Source organism: Prionailurus viverrinus, chromosome B2, assembly GCF_022837055.1.
Source record: "Prionailurus viverrinus isolate Anna chromosome B2, UM_Priviv_1.0, whole genome shotgun sequence".
Lineage (NCBI taxonomy): Eukaryota > Metazoa > Chordata > Mammalia > Carnivora > Felidae > Prionailurus > Prionailurus viverrinus.
The window spans coordinates 23,598,235-23,616,282 of record NC_062565.1 but is presented as its reverse complement, the minus strand read 5'-3'; the positions used below and the strand labels follow the sequence as shown (position 1 = coordinate 23,616,282).

Genomic DNA, 18,048 nt, shown 5'->3' with positions numbered 1-18,048 from the left:
ATGTGTATTTTAACTGCGTATGTATGTCATCTCACTTTTTGACCACTTCTGTAATCCATGAGATTTATATATATTACTAGAACATACTATTGTGCTGCATATATTTTTGGTACAATGCAGATATCTTTCTTGATGTGTTTTGGGGATGTGATTTCACTTTTATTCTCAATTCACTGAGAAAGTACTTTCACAGCACCCACACACGTGGTCATGGTAACTACTGTAAGACTTCACTATTTCAAAGAAGATGGTATAAATTCAAAGGCATTATATGGTCTTGGATGTATTTACTTCTGTTATGAGAACCGATAAATGATTATATGGTAAAATGAACGAAGAAAGCAGAATTTGCTTAAAAGTAAGACAGTTTGAACTAATTGAGGTAAAATATATACATAAGCAAAATAGCATTTAGTAAACTGATGGGTGTTTTCTGTGGAGGACAGATGAGAAGGAACAAAGTGGACAGTTGAAAATTTGCTCAAGTTCTCAGTCACTGGTTGGATATTAGTACTGGTCTCCTTTGCCAGTGTTCTTAATTATCATGGAAAGCAACTAATTGTTGGAGGAGAGAGGTAGCTGGAGCTGAGCTTAGGAGAAAGGCTTACTCTCGCTTTGTTATGGAGGTGACTTCTACCCAGTGGTTATTCTTTCAATATTGATGACTAATCACAGCAGCATAAATAATCCAGGTCATCAGAATTAAAGGTCCCTATAAATTGGTTTTTTGGAGTTACCTTTTTTTAAATTGTAATTCCTCCCTCCTCTTTTTCTCCACATTGACGGGCGTCATCTTAGCACTATGATCATATATATATATATATATATATATATATATATGAAATGTACTAGCTCAATATATCTGAGTATGGTTGTTGTGGACGTCTTTCTATCCTTGTTTCTTCCCCCTCTCCCCTTGGCAATGGTGGTTGTATTGGAGACTTTGGAGACAGTGTATTTAACATTACAGACCACTAAGCACACGGTGGAGCAACTTGTGAGTGCTTAAATTCTGTTCTGATGGTGGCAGTAATTAGGGTGGTGGCCATGAGAGAAGAAGAAGTGTTTATTTTTATATTTCTATTAACCTATCATTGCACATGGGTTTACATGTAAGATGTGTCTGTTCACTTTATATTGAGGATCTCGTTTTTATTTGTATTTTCTTATGTTTGTGTGATTTTTAACCATCTCCTGCAAATCTGGGTACTTGCAGTAGGTGTGTGCGGTAATTGCTTTGAGACTTCACAGATTATATATGAAGTCCTAGTCCTTGCCTTCAGGGAACTTACAACTGTCGTTGATGAATTTGTGTGGCGAGAAAGACAATAATTAAATGCAGCAGATAATGGAAATGTTAAGCGGGAGGAAAGAGAAACAAATATTTGGAGAAGGCAGAGAGAATCTGGCTGGGCCATCAGGGAAAGAGGCAGAGCTTGAGAGCTCCTTAGCAGGTAAAGGAGGTCGGCCATTAATTTGTAATTCTGTTGTCAAAGCATTGATAATGGAAGTTGGATGTGTGGGTATAAAACTTTATTGCGAACGTTGGAATTCCAACTCTTTGAATAAAAACTTATTTCGTATGTAAAGAATGGAGCTAGGGCTGGAGAGTCAAATTTGCAGATGAGATCTGGTAGAAGGTCACAGCCTAGAAATGGGCGTGGGAGGAAAAGTGGAGAAACAGTTAAAACAGTAAGATGAGCCGTTCAATGGGGGCACGCCTGAGGGCTTCAAGAGCCGCTGAAGACGGGAGTGGCATATTGTCCTGGAAGGCAGACGGCTATGCTTTTGAGGTGACGTCGGAGCTGGAGTGTAAGGTTGAAAGGGAGCGTTCCGGGCCCAGGAAATTGCAGGTAGAGACACGGCGTGAAAAGAATGTTGACTGGACTTTAAGTGACTTAAGGGCAAGCGCTGTGCTCCTTCCCGGGAGTGGGGAGGGCAGGAAACTCAGCGGGGTCTGTGAAAAGCCCTGTGGTTGTTAAACTGTGTGTTTGGGGCCCAATTGAATTGGTTTTTAAGAAGTAAAGTGATGGGAGGAGCCTGGTGAGTGGGAGGTCGGTTAGGAACCAGCGCTAGATAGAGCACCTGGGAGGCAGTGGCAGCAGAGGACCCTTTGGGGAAAATGTAGACTCCAGTGTGCCTTCCAGGTGCAGGGGGTGGGGAGAGAATGTGAAACGATGTTTACGTAGTGTCCCGTGGAGAAGTTCGGGAGGACAGTTTGAAGTTGCTGGCTCTTTGGGCGAGTCGAGCCAGTAAGCCCCTTCCTCATTCCGCACGGATGGAGACACGTCCAGTCTCCCGGCAGGTGTGTCCTGGGAGCTAGCCAGGCGGGCCGTCCCCACTTTGCCCATCTCTCCTAAGAAGTGTCGGAAGTGTCAGCCCATAGCTGTTCTGACCGCGAGGGCCTGTCGTTTTAGTCGTCCACGCCGTTTTCCCCATTGACAGCTTCGTTCCATTAGAACCCAGACCTCCCAGAGCCCAGATTCTGGTCCCTCCTCCCAGCTCCCCTTCCGAGGAGGTAGACGCTCCAAGAGGAACAGGGAGGCCTGGCGTGGGGGAAGCTGCGGGCAGAGTGGAGGCAGCCGCGCCCTCGCGCCGCCCTCGACTCCGCCGGGCTCCCGCCCCCGGCTCCCACCCCCGGCCTGCCGCCCAGCGAGCGTGCCCGGAGCGCTCCGGGCCACACGGCGGGGCTCGTGGTTCGGGCTCCGGGTCTTGACGGCTGCCGAGGGGGAGGCGGGCACGTGTTAGGGCGGGGGGTTCCACCTGGCCACGCCGCCCGCCCTTTGCGGGCCGGCCTGGCCCCGGACGGGCGTCCGCGTTGGGCGCACGGAGCCGGGAGCTCTGCGCTCTGTGGGAGGCCGAGCATTTGGCGACCCGGCCGCGGCCGTCGGGGCAGTGGGCTCCGGACGCGGGAAGCTCGCTCCCACGGCCCCCTGCCCAACTTCGGGCCCGCCAGTGCCTGCCCCAGTGTGCACCGCCGCCGTCGCCTCGACCTTCGAGGCCCTCAGTCCCGCCCGGCCCGGGTCCCACCCACGTCGAGGCGGGCAGGCGGACAGCGCCGCAGCCGGGTCCGACCCCCCGCGAGGGGACTTGGAGAAGTCGGGGCCCCGCCCACCGCTCCCCGCGGCCCCGCCCACGCCTCGCCTAGGCCCCGCCCACCACTCTCTGGCTCCTCCCCTTCCTGCCGGCTTGCTCTCGGCGGCAGCCCGCCCGCCTCGGCCCGGAGCGGAGCCCACTGCTCCCCTCAGCCGCCCCGCCCCGCCGGCCTCCCCGCCCCTCCCGCGCGGGCGGTCCGAAAACCCGGAGCGCGGGAGCGCGGCTCCGCCGGGCCCGGGCGGCCGCACTGGGCATGCTCAGTAGCCGGGGCAGGTTTTTTGGTCGCAAGTAGGAAGCTTTTTGCACTACACCGGAGAGGGGGAGCCACGGAGCCAGCCGCGCCGCCGTGCACCGCCGCCGCGCCCGCCCCAGCCCGGCCCGGCCCCGCGGCGGGGCGCGATGAGCCCGAGCCCGAGCCGGCCCGCCGGGGAGTGAGCGCGGGGCGCGGAGGGCGCGTTGCGCAGCTGCTCCTGCGCACAACCCCGCCGCCGCCGCCGCCGGCCCGCACTGGCAGTGAGTGTGAGAGGCTCGTCCGTGCTGAGCTCCCGGCGCCGGGAGCGGGAGCAGGAAGCGCAGGCCACGCAGGGACCCAACTGAAACAAAGTGTCGGCCGCCCGGCGGCGGCTGCGCCTCGCCCCGACCCTGCCCCTCCCGCCCGCCCGCAACTCCGCCGCCCACCATGGCTTCCGAGGAGCTGTACGAGGTACCTCCCCTCCCCCTCCCGGACCCTCCGGCCGCCCCCGCCCCGCGCCGCCCCTCCCCGGCCCCGGCCCGGCCGCGTCCAGCCCGACGGCCCGGCTCCGCCGCGGGCGCCCGCCTCGCCCCCTCCCCCTCCGCGGCCGCAGTTTGCTGGACGGGAAATGTGTGCGAGGGGAGCCCGAGCCACGCTGCTCTGAGGGGCCCGGCGGGCGGGGGGGGCCTCCCCGGAGTTGTCGGGCTCCTGGGGGGGCTCCGGCCGTGGGGAAGTAGCGCTGACACCAGCGACTTGCTCAGACTGAGCCCAAAGTGTTCTTGGCGAGGGCAGTGGGTGTGAAGCCCCTGTTACCGCTTGGCGGGGTCTGTAGGCGGTGCGGGGGTGTTTTTCCTGTCCATTTAATAGAGCGTTTTGGAGAGGGTTTTGCCTCCGGTTTGGGGAGTGGGGCGCCGAAAGGAAGAGTGCAACTGTCTCGGCTCTGCTGCTAGCCAAAGCGATGCAAAATAACGCACCGAAAATGCTAAACGTTGACCACATGCTTTAATTAGGTTAGCATTGTGGCCAGAGCCAGGAAATTTAAATTTAACGCTGATACACCGTCATTCATTTGCGCCGCAGCGTTGCAAGTAAGAAAGGGCACAATCAGAGCTATAAGTTATGAACGAAGGGTTTGCTAGTTTCAACTTCAAGTTTTGGAGTTATCTGTTTAGATCTTTAGACATATTTTTATGTCTCGGTGTAACTTCTTGACGTATTTCAAAGTAGACTTCCTGGGAGTACAGAAGCTTGGAAGGCTTTCTGTTCTTTTGGATAAATGACTTTCTGTTTATATGTATTTATAAATACATCTTTATGAGAGTCTTAAAACTTTTGGATACTCTTCTGGATTCACCTTTATGATGCGTTTAGGGACCTGGGTGTTTAGGGGCTTAAGTAAGCGTCTGTAACAAGTAGAGACCCAGCACCCTTGAGGAACCTTAAGTACCAGGTGAACCTTCTGAGGTGTCTTCTGGGTGTCTTACTGCTCTTGGCATAGAACGGCACTCTATTGCCAACAGATAGCCTTCTAGCAACTTTTTGTTGCTTTTTAAAAGCAAGTGTCCTGCAAAAGTTCTCAGGAGGAGGCTGCCTTCTGTAGAAATAATGGTGAGATTGTTACCTCCCCTTACATTGTATGTGGTCAGTGTACCTTAGCTGGCACTGAAAACGTCCCGTTCTCTTCAACCATTTTACACATTAGCTGTGCCCTAGTGTATTCAAGATACTATCTTGGGTCATTTGGGTATGTAAAAGGGAAAAAAATCTCCCTGGCCTCAAGAAGTTTCCCTTTTAGGAAAGCAAGTGGTGTGCATGGGGAAGGTCCCTAAGCAGAAGTTAAGATAGATGCAGATCTTCCAGGCTGACATACAGTTGGGAAAGTACATATGAGGGATTTTGGTTTCTACATTAGATTATTTCTTGCTGGCTTGGGTTTGTGTATTCATTCTTTATTATTTTTTGTGGTTATAAATACCTAATCATTTAATTCATTCCAATTGGTGTTTGGGTGGAGTAGCACCTTATACATAAGTTGTATCTTATGATCCTGAGGACAATACATTTGCCACTAGTGCATTGTGAACTAACTTTAGTTCTTTCTTTGTTTATTCATGTCTTCAGGTTTTCTAGTCACTACTTTTCTAGCAGAATTCATTTATAAGGAACATTTTGTTCAAAATTTGCATTCATTCTGCATGTTCATTGAATGTCAGCCCTATGGAAGTTCCATAGGGAGATAGGCATAAGGTATGAGGATGGTTCATTTCTTCAACATTTATTGGGGAAGAAATAAGTACATTGCAAAGAAATGATACATTTGCACAACTGACCTTTTGATTCTGGGTTTTGTTTTAGTTTTGAAAAAAAGCTATAGGAGTATAGTTGAAAGGAGAGTAAAAAATATGATAGTATTTTTTAGATAGGTGAGTTTTCTAACTTCTTTTCCTTTACTTGTAGGCAACACTATGACTCTGTGTCTGTATTACTATTGAAAGCTGATATGTGAAAGTTCTGTTTAGTGGTTGAGAGCCTGGATTTGGAGTCAGAAAACCTAGTTGTTGAATTCCAACTTTGTTACCTTGGGTAAATTACCTTCAAAGCTCAGTTTCCTCATCTGCAAAATTGGGATCAATACTCACCTTCAGAACTGTGAAGTTTACATGAAAAAAAAATGTAAATCATACTCTACAATTCCCACAGTGAACACTCAGTAAGTGATGGTTATTGTTCTATTTCAACTGATCTAACATGCCTCCCTAAGGCCTGGTTTTGTTTCTAAAGATAGAGAACTGTATTGTTTTGATCAAGGCAATATTACTTGTGAGGCAGTATGCAATTGTAAATAAATACTACAGTCTAACAGGCTATTTGACAAGGCTGGGGAGAACACTAAGATATTTTAGTAATAAGGTCATGGACATTATTAGTTGCCTTGTTTTATTCAGTTATGCCCAAATCAAAATAGAAGTTCCATGTTTGGTCTCAAATTCTACAATTCTGTAGGGATACATTGACAAAGGAGGAAGTTCAAAGTGTTGCTTCTTGAAGTAACATGGTATATAGTAAGAGCACCGGTTTGCAGAAGCTATGTGAACTTGGGTGAGTTATTTGATTGCTAAGCCTCTGTTTTGTCACCTAAAAAGAAATGAGCTCTCCAGGACTCAGCGTGTTGCCTGGTATGTGGCAATAGGTTCTTCGTAAGTGTTTAAAATAGTTATAGTGACCATGTTTGTGAATAAAAAATAAGGAAACAAGGTGGGGTGGAGCATCAGCCTTACAAAATTGGAAGAGCTTCTGTTGGAGATAAAAATAGATTTATTCCCTGTATTTCCAGCAGCTAGGATTAGGAAAGACAAATTTTTTACTTACTCATACTGAGCACTTCATAGCTTTCACAAAAAGACCAGCTTCCTTTAGATCAGGGGTCAACAAAGTTTATGTAAGGGACCAGGTAGTTGATATTTTAGACCCTGCATGCCATGTACTCTTTGTTGTGGTTACTTGGCTCTGCTGTTGTAGTGCAAAAGCAGTGGTAGACAGTACCTAAATGAATGAGTTATTTTCCAATAAATTGTTTATGGACAGTAAAATTCGAATTTCGTGTAATTTTTGCATGTCATAAAATATTCTTGACCCCCCCCCCCACTTAAAAATGTAAAAATCATTCTTAGCTCTTGGGTTTCACAAAAGCAGTGAGTGGGCTGGATTTCTTTTTCTAACCTGTGCTTTAGATGACCAGCTGCTCTGGAACTGAGATTGAGGCACCTGGAGGTGGAGTGTGGAGTAATGGAAGTCCTTCCAGCTGCAATCCCAGCTCTAGACTGGGTTCCACTCCTCCCTGCTATATAATGAAGGGAATAGCTGTGTGTCTTATGTAACTCTCTCTCCTGAACATTCTCATCAGTAACATGGGGACAATGATAACTACCTCAGAGGATTGTGAAGCTTACATGACATTAGAATGTAAAAGCAATTATAGTTGATAAAGTGCTATACCCAAGTGTTAAGTGATTATATTATTCTAGGAAACATCTTTGTCTTCTTCCGTTCTTTTTTTTTTTAATGTTTATTCATTTTTGAGAGAGAGAGAGCGTGAGCAGGGGAGGAGCGGGAGAGAGGGAGACAAAGAATCTGAAGCAGCCTCCAGGCTCTGTCAACACAGAGCCCATCGCAGGGCTCGAACTCACAGACCGCGAGATCATGACCTGAGCTGAAGTCAGATGCTTAACCAATGAGCCACCCACGTGCCCCATATCTTCCATTCTTAATTAAAGAAAAAAAACCCACCCAACTCTCAAACCTGAAACCAGACCTGTTTTCCTTTGATATTTGGGAATTGATATAATCCCAGTAATAAAAATTGATTATATCACCAAAGAAAACAGATCAAGAGGACTTTAATTTATCCAGTTGTCAAATAACCACCATAAGACTTTGTTCATGTGGGACTGAATAAGGAGTCAACACTGTAGTAAAATAGAGACACATCTCCTTCTGTGTATATCTTAATAATTCCTTTTTTCTCAGTGGATATGGGATTCCCGCCCCCCCCCGCCTTGAGAATGATTATAATAGCTAACTTAAATTTTAGTAAGATTATAGCTAGTCCTAGCCTTCTGAGAAAATGTTTCTCCAACACATGCATATTCCAGTCTATCAAAAATGGAAGTAAGCTTTTAGGAATGAAGTTGTACCTGGCTTATAAAAATTTCTTAAAGTTGATTAGTTTGGAAGGATAATCAGAATTTGGGGGAAAGGTAAGTCTTTAGAATTTTTCTTATTACTTTGGGATGCGATTGCTCCTTTCTCCTATGCACCACAAGAATTTTATGTCCATTGACCAGAAGCACAGCTGTAAATAAAATGGAAGTCACAAAGATCAAGAGATGTTCCGTGGATGCTAAGCCTGCATCTGTTGTGTGTGTGTTGGCTCTTAGAAGAATGACCAAGAAAAAGAAGAGTTGTTTGACTTCTAGAGTTGATTGTGGGATAGTGAAGTCAAATGTGTATTTTGAAAATTAATACACTATCTTGAATGTGAATTGCTGAGAATATTATTTATTTATTTGCCTAAACAACAATATGGAGACCTGCCATGTGCTTTTCCTCTGAATTTTCTTTCAGTTCCTGTGTACAAGAGTAAGTCTTTTTCTGTTTTTGTTATAATATCTAAGAATTGTTGAATTTTTCTTCATGCTCTGTAATGATTTTAACCACCAGAGATATTTTTTGTGGTAATACCTAATTTGCCGTGTTCTGATTCACACTTTTGAATATCTGTAATGCACGAAGCCAATAGGAGTCAAATTTTTGTGAATGGGGAGTAGTGGTTTTTATATTGTGTGTGTTTGTAGATGCAACAGCATAATCTGGGGTCCTTTTTTTAAACATTTATTTACTGTTGAGAGAGAAAGCGTGGGGAGGGGTCAAAGAGAGAGAGGGAGACCGAGGATCCGAAGCAGGCTCCGCACTGTCAGAACAGAGCCAGATGTAGAGCTCAAACTCATGATCTGTGAGATCGTGACCTGAGCCAAAGTTGGACACTTAACCAGCTGAGCCACCGAGGCACCCCTGGAGCCCTTTTAAAATCAGATTCTTGGGCCCAAACTATGAGGATGTAGTTTTCAATGTTTGGGTGGAGACCAGAATCTGTATTTCCAAAAAGCTTTTTTATAGCATGTAGGTGGATATAGGAACCTTGGGATTGCAATGGTATGTGTTTCTAACACCGAAGCCACACATTGAGGTGGGGTGGGGTTGGGATCTGCCTTTGCAGAGGAAGAACTCCACGTGGACCACACTAGTCCTTTTTGCAGGCTCTTAAACTGTTGCTGGTTATTAACTGACTCATTCCAGGAAGGGATATTAAAAACACTAGGTAGCTAGCCAAGGGTGCTGTAATTTCTATTTTCTGTCTTCATTGTATGGCCTACTTGTCCATCAAGTTGTTAAGATTGGTGCTTACATTTCTTTAAAACAAGGTATTTTTTTCTGGTCATTATTTTCCAAAGTTCAAATATTGCAATAGTTGCATAACTGTTGAGTTACACTGTAATGAAAGAGTGAATTATAGGAATGATTTCCATTCTTGACCCTTTCCCTCTAGAATCTCCCGCCCCCAAATGTTATGCCTTGTGCTGTTCCTTCTACACTTAGTTCCTCATCTGCGTATGTGGTTTCAACTCTGAGATGGGGAGATCTTTTAACTTTACTGTTTCCCACACGAACTTAATTCTCTTTAGCCTTAGGGGATCTGTGTTCTTTGGGTAGTCTGGGAAAAGTCTTTCACATTTGTATGAAAATTTGTTCACATGATTCATATAGAGACTTTTTCTGAGGGAGAGGCTCAGTAGCTTTTATCTGTTTCTCAAGGGGACCTGTGACCCAAAAAAAGTATTAAAATTGTTCTTGAGATCTTTGAGCTAAGGCTTGACTTTCATTGCTCTTCATTGACTACTCTGACATCGTTTTTGCCAGACTCAGCTCTGCTTCAGCTGGAGTCCACACTAAAACCATATTAAAACTTCACTGATTGGGTTTCGAAGTTATATACTATTTCTCTAAGTGGCTATTCTTGAAATTGTCCATACATGAACTCTACAGTTAAACCAAAGGGGAGTGGGAGGTACAGGCTTCCAGTTATGGAATGAAGGAGTCAAAAGGCTGAAAGATACAGCATAGAGAATGTAGTCAGTGGTATTGCAGTAATATTGTACAGTAATATTGTACAGATCGTAGCTACACTTGTGAGCACAACATTATGTATAGAATTGTCCACTGTTGTACACCTGAAACTAATATAACATTGTCTACTGTATTTCAGTTTAAAAAATTAAGCAATATTCTAGCTTCACTTCTGACAGTACAAGGGCTTTAGAATCCTTTAACTCTGATCCACCCCTGAACTTGTTTACATGCTGTTATTTCTGTGTTTATTATTGTCCATTTAAAAAAACCTGATGAAATAGGATATTATTATTCTATTAAAAAAATTTTTTTAATGTTTATTTGTTTTTGAGAGAGACAGAATGAGAGTAGGTTAGGGGCAGAGAGAGAGAGGGAGACACAGAATCTGAAGCAGGCTCCAGGCTCGGAGCTGTCAGCACAGAGCCCGACATGGGGCTCAAACTCATGAGCTGTGAGATCATGAGCTGAGCTGAAGTTGGACGCTCAACCGACTGAGCCACCCAGACACCCCAGGACATTATTATTCTATACAGACAATATTTGTTTAGATTTATTTATATCTTTACCAGTTTCTTTGATCAATCAGTCTTATATTATAGAACTTCCTTCTGGGATTATTTTTTTTTTCCCTTTTTTAGGTATATCCTTCAGAGATTTCTGTAGCAAAGAGTTATTGGTGGAAAAGTCTAGTTTTTTGATTGTCTGGATATGTCTTTATTTTGCCTTCATTTTAGGAAGAGTGCCTTCTAAATAAAGCCAGTTATTGGTCAATTTCTTTAAGCATTTTGAAGGTGTTATTCCATTGTCTTCTGGCTTCCCCCTTATGCTCAAGGAGGTTGTTGTCAGTCCAGGTGTAGTCACTTTACAGGAGATCTGTCTTCTGTCTCTAGTTGCTTTTAAGATCCTCTCTTTGACTTTGGTGTTCTCTAGTTTTATATCAATGTATCTCTGTGAGACTTTCTAATAATAAGGTTTGCATATGATCTGTTTCTTTTGTCGATTTGTCAATTGAAAATGCAAATAAAGTATAAACTAGATTTCAAGGGACGTATTTATGAAAATGGATGTAATAGTTACAAAAATAGTTACACATCTACTGCTTCTATGGCAAAAATGTTCAACATCTTTGTTCTGTCAGCTTCTGATACATAAGCGTATCTTCTCTAACTTTCCTTTACCTGAGGTTGGCCTGTTCATTTGGTCTGAGCTGCTGAAGACATGGTTGTTGACTTACTTTGTCCACATCTGCCCAGCCCGTCCCTTCCTACCTTTGTGTTGCCATTTTTCCAGTTGCTAACTGGTGGATACCCCAGCTTGCCAGCCATGGTGTCACTCCCTCATTTAGGACTTCCGTTACAGTTCACAACTGGCAGGAATCCTCCCCTCCAAGTGACTAATTGGCTTTTTCCTTTTGCACTATTAATTATTTGCACGTAAGTATTACTTTCTCTCAGTATTAAATAATATCATGTATATTTTTCCCTGGAATGGTTGGCTTTTTTTTGGTTTGTTGCAGTGTTTAATCTGAGGACTTGAATGTGGCAAGCAGTCAATAATTGCTGATTTTATCTAAAATACAAATATTACAGTCACATTTTTTTTTAATTATACCATAAATGTGAGAATTATGCATTTAGGTATCTAGTTTGGAAAAAAAACTCTACATGGTGTTTTGGAGGAAAATTATTTCTAAATTTAATACAAATAATTTGGAAGAAAATTGTGTTCCTAGAAAGAGTATTTCGAAATGTTTGTCACAGTATTTATGTTTAGCTGTTGGTGAGAAGTGTCTGTGTAGGGGGCGAGATGTCTAAAAATAATCTCCAGTTGGAGAAGTTAACCACAATATATTTAGGAAATGCCTTTATTTTTTAGCCTTATTTTCATTTATAATGGGCTCTCCCATGTGAAGTTTTTAAGAAGTTGATATTTTCCCAGTGTTCATTGTAATGCTCAACAATGTTGATTGCACGTAATGAATATCTTTGGTTAAAATGTACCCATTTTTCATCAGTAGTTTGCTGTTTAGGATTCCAGGGTATCACAGAGTTGCATACAGAAGCATTTCTTATTTTAAAATGTAACTAATGTGGAAGCCTCAGCTATTTAGAATATGTGAGAACCAGGACCAAACGAAAGGCTTCTTGGCTTGGAAAAAGGTGTCACACCCCTTAAACATTGAATGGCTCTGGGTCTCTCTTAGAGACTGTTTTCCTTTATTTTAGGCATAATATGCTTGGACTTCACTGACTTATCATGTTGGGAACAGGTATTTGGTAAGGGAGAGAGGCTGTCACAGGCATGTGAGTTGACATTAATAAGCTTGCTCATGAGAGGAGCTGATGATGGCACTTCTAGGTCATGGATAGCAGGGGCTCCTGAGCCCCACAGAGCAATGTGAAAGGCATCCTTATGAAAAGAGCTATCAAACATGATTTTAAAAAAAGTTTTGGCATGTAAGTGACAAAATTCAGTTTATTTTTATTTTTATTATTATTTTTTAATGTTCATTTATTTTTGAGAGAGGGAGACAGAGTGCAAGCAGAGGAGGGACAGAGAGAGGGAGACATAGAATCTGAAGCAGGATCCAGGCTCCAGGCTGTCAACACAGAGCCCAATGCAGTGCTCGAACCCATGAGCTGTGAGATCATGACCTGAGCCAAAGTCAGATGCCTAACCGACTGAGCCACCCAAGCACCCCAAATTCAGTTTATTTTTGTGGTGTATTTTCCAGAGTTTCCACCAAAGTATTCCTAACAGCAGAAGAAAGCGATCAGATAGCCTCATAAAGCGATGGAGATGGGGACTGAACTCCCTGATGCAAACTTGGCCTGTTTTTGAATTCTCATGTTATCCTAAACCTTAGTGAAGTTAACAGTGTATGCCATAGAAACGTTTTTGGTTTGATATTAAATGTCTTAAAAGTACTTACACTTAGCTTTTCTCCATTTAACTTTGAGTCAGGTTGATGTTTCAGGAAGGTGAGCCATCAGTTATGGTCTTCCTACAACTCCTAATCTCCTGCTGGGTGTGTGCACCCGGGGGGTAAGGGCGGGGGGGGGGGGCTTTTCACGCCATCTTCCTTGATGATGTGAGGTAAAAGAATTATTAGCTGGTTTGGTGATATGTAAATGGGAATATTTGAATTGAGTGATCAAAAAAGTGTTTCAAAATCTTGTTTCAGTAATTCTTAACGACTGAAGTTTAAAGATCTTTATTTTCCATCTAAAGTCATCTTATTGCTGGGTGTTCAGGAGAAGCAGCACTAGCTATTCGTATCTCCACTGTCTGCTGATTCTTTACTTAGCAGAACGATTTTGCTGTTCTTGGAGTCAGTCATGAGAACATTTCGGGGGTCCCTGGTGGAATGGGGCTTGTCTGCTTTACAGCTCCTCCCTACCCAAGGGCTAGGCCACTACCCCTTAGAAAACTTCCTGTCTTCCATCTCCTCTTTCCCTCCTGAGTGTTCTTGTTCTCATGTCTAGCTCCGGGGCCTTCCACTTGCTTTCCATCCCTCTGCCAGGTCCCCTTTGAGCTGAGGCTTCATTCATCCTGTTTTGACTCTTGACCCCAGCCTCCATACTGGATTGTTGCCTTGGTCAAAGCTCTGGCCTGGCAAGTAGCTGTCTCACTGCCGTTTTCTTTACCTTGCTTTTCTTGTATGCAGTCCAGAGGTGGACTCTGACAGTCCTCAGACACCGAGGTGGAGGTTAGCCACCTCTCCAACCCTTGGCCAGCGACGGGTCCCCTGTCTTAATCCTGTGACTTCCCTCTTATATGCAGATGAGCTTTTGAGCTCAAAGCCAGAAGTAAATGATTATTTTATTACCATTTCTAGGATGGAGAGAGATGTGTATGTGGCAGAGAGTGCTAACTAGAATATGATTTGTAGTACTCTTCCCTCAGAGTATACATGTGAGTAAAATTTTTTCCAGAATTATTTTATATGCCATCATTCAACACCACTAGCTTCGGCTCACAAGTGAGCTTTTTGAGAATGTCTTGATTAAATTGATAGATACATATCTAAAAATGTATTCCTCAGGGAAACAATCCTAAGTAGCTGCAAGTTCGGACTGCTTAAAAATGATGAGGTTGCAATGATTATGTAGAATGAGTTTAAAAGATTGTGGAGGGAAGGGCACCTGGCTGGCTCAGTCGGAGGAGCATGTGACTCTTGATCTCTAGGGGTCATGAGTTCAAGTCCCACATAGGATGTAGGGATTTCTTAAATAAATATTTTAAAATAAATAAAAGCCTGTGGAATGAGATCTTGTCAAGGTATATGGGTACACATTGGCATGAGGGACTTAAGTGTTAAGACCAGACACATGCAGCTTGCCCAGGAACCTGATTGAAACCAACAGAAAAAGAGATTGTGGTCATGAGTGGACAGCTTTACAGTACAGTAAATATGCACCCCCCCAAGCCTTGGGGAGAAAAAGACCAAAACCATGAAGTGGAGGGTTGGATGGGGGAAAGGATTGTTGTAAAATTCCAGTCTCTTCTATGCATAACCCCACTGGAAGGAAGGCTAAAACCACGGAGTCCTTGTCTCAGCTGATTGCTGTTGCAGTAGAGCAACATGCCTTAGAAGTTGGTAAGCTTTTAAACAGCCTTTCCTGTAGTGGAACAGGTCTCCCCTTGAAGAAGAGTGTTCCCCTTAGGGCTTGAGAAGGAAACATTGGAGAAAATAAGGACACTAATGTGACCAAGGCTTTGAGCATTCTTGTTTCTCCTCTGGAGCAGTGGGCAGAAGATTGGAATGCCTCTGTGTTCCTGAGCCCCTCACTCTCCTGGGTGATTGAGGTGAGAACTAAAAGTAAGATGGAAGTTCTCGTCTTTGTGTGCCTTTGCCCCACCTTCCCCCACTCAAAAGTGTTTCTCCAGAGTCCTTCTGCCATACAGCTGTCTGCTCTGCTCGCCTGGGTGAAGAGATGTCCTCATGTTTTTCACTGAATCAGTGGAAATGCTTCCCATAATTTCCTGGGTGATGTGAGGTCAGCTAGAACCCTCACCTTGTCACAGGCCCTTTTGGTTTTCAGTTGTGCTTCTTTTCTTAGTAGAGTAAGGGAAGTAAGAGAAGTGATGGGGGGTGGGCAGACCTGGCTGTGCTCACATTTTGCCCTTGCACAGTCCTTATTGCTGGGGTAGCTCTGGGCTGGTTCCTCCCCGCCTCCAGGCATCTCTCTGAATCCCAGCAGGCAGGAACTCTGGTGGTTCAAACTCCAGGACCTCCCACCTGAAGGGAAAGAGTGGCTTCACAGCCACTGCAGTGGTTTCTCAGCTTTTGAGGGAAGGTGTGTATCAGAAGCTCCCATCACTGAACGTTGTTGTAGGATCAGTTCTGGATCTAAGATTTGTGCCCAAATTGCGTTTTGTTTTGTTTTCTTTAGTCCTCTTGCATTTTTGGCCTTTTCTAACTCTGGGTCAAGGGAAATGAGACCGAGAGTTGCTGCCTTTACCACCTACCTGCTCTCTCTGTCCCTCTTCTCATCCGACCCCTCTGTTTTGGAGCCCCATCCTGCTGCACTCCATATAATATGGAATCGAACTTTTCAGAAGAGTTTAACTTCCGGTTCTTAATGAAAAAACCAAGTGAACAATAGAATCCTTCTGCCTTTGTAAAACAGTAAACTTTCAAACTAAACTCAGCTACTCTTTGCTTGCATACTTTTCTTGCAAGCATACTTCTCTCTGGATTTGAGAATGGATTTCTCATTCCTGCTGTACATCATTATCAATTTAGGACATAGAGTCAGGGTTTTGCTTATTTATTATATATAAAACATCAATAATGACACAGAAGAACAACAAACACATAGAAAGATTTGCCCTTCACCCCTCTTATCTATTTTGGATATATGTTAGCAAAAGTTAGCAAAAAAATATCTAGTAAACATCTTGAAATGATTTGTGTTTGTTAAAAGTGGCACTTGAAAATTTTCTTCAAGAGAATTTATAAATATACTGATGAAACCTTTTAAATGGGAAGATCGCTTAAATTTAAAAATCTTGCTTGATTAATTTTAATGAGCAATTAATAACATGACTTAATACTATATTTAGGTATGTGTAGGTGACCTTTTGCATTAGCCTGCTATATAAAAACTTCTCAGAGTTCGGGAGGCATTACCTCTGTGGTTTAGGGTTTACTGTAAGTTGTTGGAGACGTTATTGTCTATATGATATACACTGCACCTTAACCAAGAAAAAGCCATTTTCCTTGCTTTGAGGACTGAAGTTATAAGGGTTTCTTAAACTCCTTGTAGTATAAGTTAACAGATGATGGGCGCTCCATGATAAAAGATAGATAGGATCCTAATAAATACCATAGTCTGCCTTTTCTTCCATGGTCACCATACTTGAGGTTATTATAAGCAGAACATAGAGCAGATGTGACTAAAGCAGTGGCATCTTCTGATGTAGTTTGTGGAAGCAGAACAGGGAAGCTCAACTAATTTCCTGCAGTTTCACAGTTAGCCAGTAGGTTTCCCATGCATAGCAGCTTGGAAATCTGTATGGACCTAAAAATGAGTGGCTAATTATAGGGTAGGAAATGAATAAGCTTTGCATGAGATTAAACAGATTTGCAGGGAGAATGAACTTAATGCACCATCATGGATAGCAATTTTTGAGTGTCCTCAAAGATTTCAAATTAAACAAATGATTTATAATGAAGCACAACACATTGATGAAAACAGAGAAAAGACCAAAGAGTCCATTTGTCCAAAATTTTGTCCACAGAAAATATGCAGGTGCTCACTTTGGAAGAGAATTTGAAAGTTGCCAGAGATGATCAATATAAACAATGATGATCTGACATTTCCTGTGATTTTTTTTTTTTTTTTTAAGAAATAGAGCAAAGTAACATGTTTGGAGAGTACATTAAAGGAGAGAAGACATGTCCAATATAATCCTTAAAAGACTGACATACAGTGGCAAGCATTAACGTTCCTAAGAAACAGAGGAACAGTGTCAAATCCGCATGTAATTTTTGTCACCAATAGATAGCACTGTTCATTGTATAACTGATTCCATAGGGTCGAATAGATTTAGTATGTGGAAATTACAGAGTTTGAGGATCTTGAGATACAGAGGGAACAAACCTGAGGCCTGAATGGTGGATTTCTTTATTAGGACGCTTCATATTGTTTGTGAGCAACACTTTTGATTTAGAACATATCATCTATGTAACTCACTAGACTTAACAGTCCTGAATTGTGTTAGTTCATTCCAAAATTCATTTCTCCCTCAGGGAGTAAAGTTTTGGCGCCACAGAGGATATTCAGAAGACTGTCTGAGGGCAGTCCTAGACAGGAGGAAAGTTCTGGAAATGTTTTGTGTTAACAGCCTCTTTGAAATCAGAGTTTGGCATTTTAAAGTCAGTACTTGAACCAGCTGACATCCGCTTGGCAGACAGGGCCTTTGAATTTCATAGTCTTAGAATTTACGTGGTCTCATCACCTTACTCGTGGTTTGTGTGTGAAAGCCCTGTGTATGTTTACTGAGAAAAGAAGAAGAAAGTCTAAGAGGGGAAAAACCGTTGTTCTTTGTGCTACCACTGTAATCAACTTCTGTGAACCACAGGGGACCACTATTCTGGACCTCCCTACACATAAGTACAGTTAGAAGAATGGATGTATACAGAAAACCATTATTTTATAAAAACAATTATATTTAATAGAAAAACAATTATATGCATGCCATTTAATAGAAAACAGAAGGTAACATGAAAAAAATGTAGAATTTTAAACACCTTTTTCATTTGTCCATTTTTCTTTTGCCTTTTTCTTTACTGATGTGTTGGAGTTCTTTGTGATGGATGCTTTCTTTGTTATACATCTTGCACATATCTTCTGTGATGTGTCTTCATTCTTAAAAAAATTTAAATCTGTAATATAGTTACATGTTAAGTTTTACATTTTAATGTAGACAGATTTTCCCCATTTTGTTTCTTGTTGAGGACATTCTTCCCCCAGGATGAACTTTAGTCCACCTACAGTTTGCTTTTATGTATGATATGAAGTTGG

General features: G+C 43.2%; 1 protein-coding gene across 3 annotated transcripts in view; it reads left to right on the top strand.

Moving 5' to 3' along the window:
- CDYL (chromodomain Y like) overlaps positions 1-18,048 on the top strand; it is a 245,425-nt gene that overhangs the window by 55,584 nt on the left and 171,793 nt on the right. Inside the window, exon 1 of one of the 3 annotated variants that reach the window (XM_047858935.1) lies at positions 3,457-3,799. The exons of the other annotated variants lie outside the window; for them this stretch is intronic. Coding sequence (XP_047714891.1) covers positions 3,776-3,799 — 24 coding nt within the window. The 5' untranslated portion in view covers positions 3,457-3,775. Of the gene's footprint in view, positions 1-3,456; positions 3,800-18,048 lie in introns of those variants that run through there. 3 annotated transcript variants of the gene reach the window in all.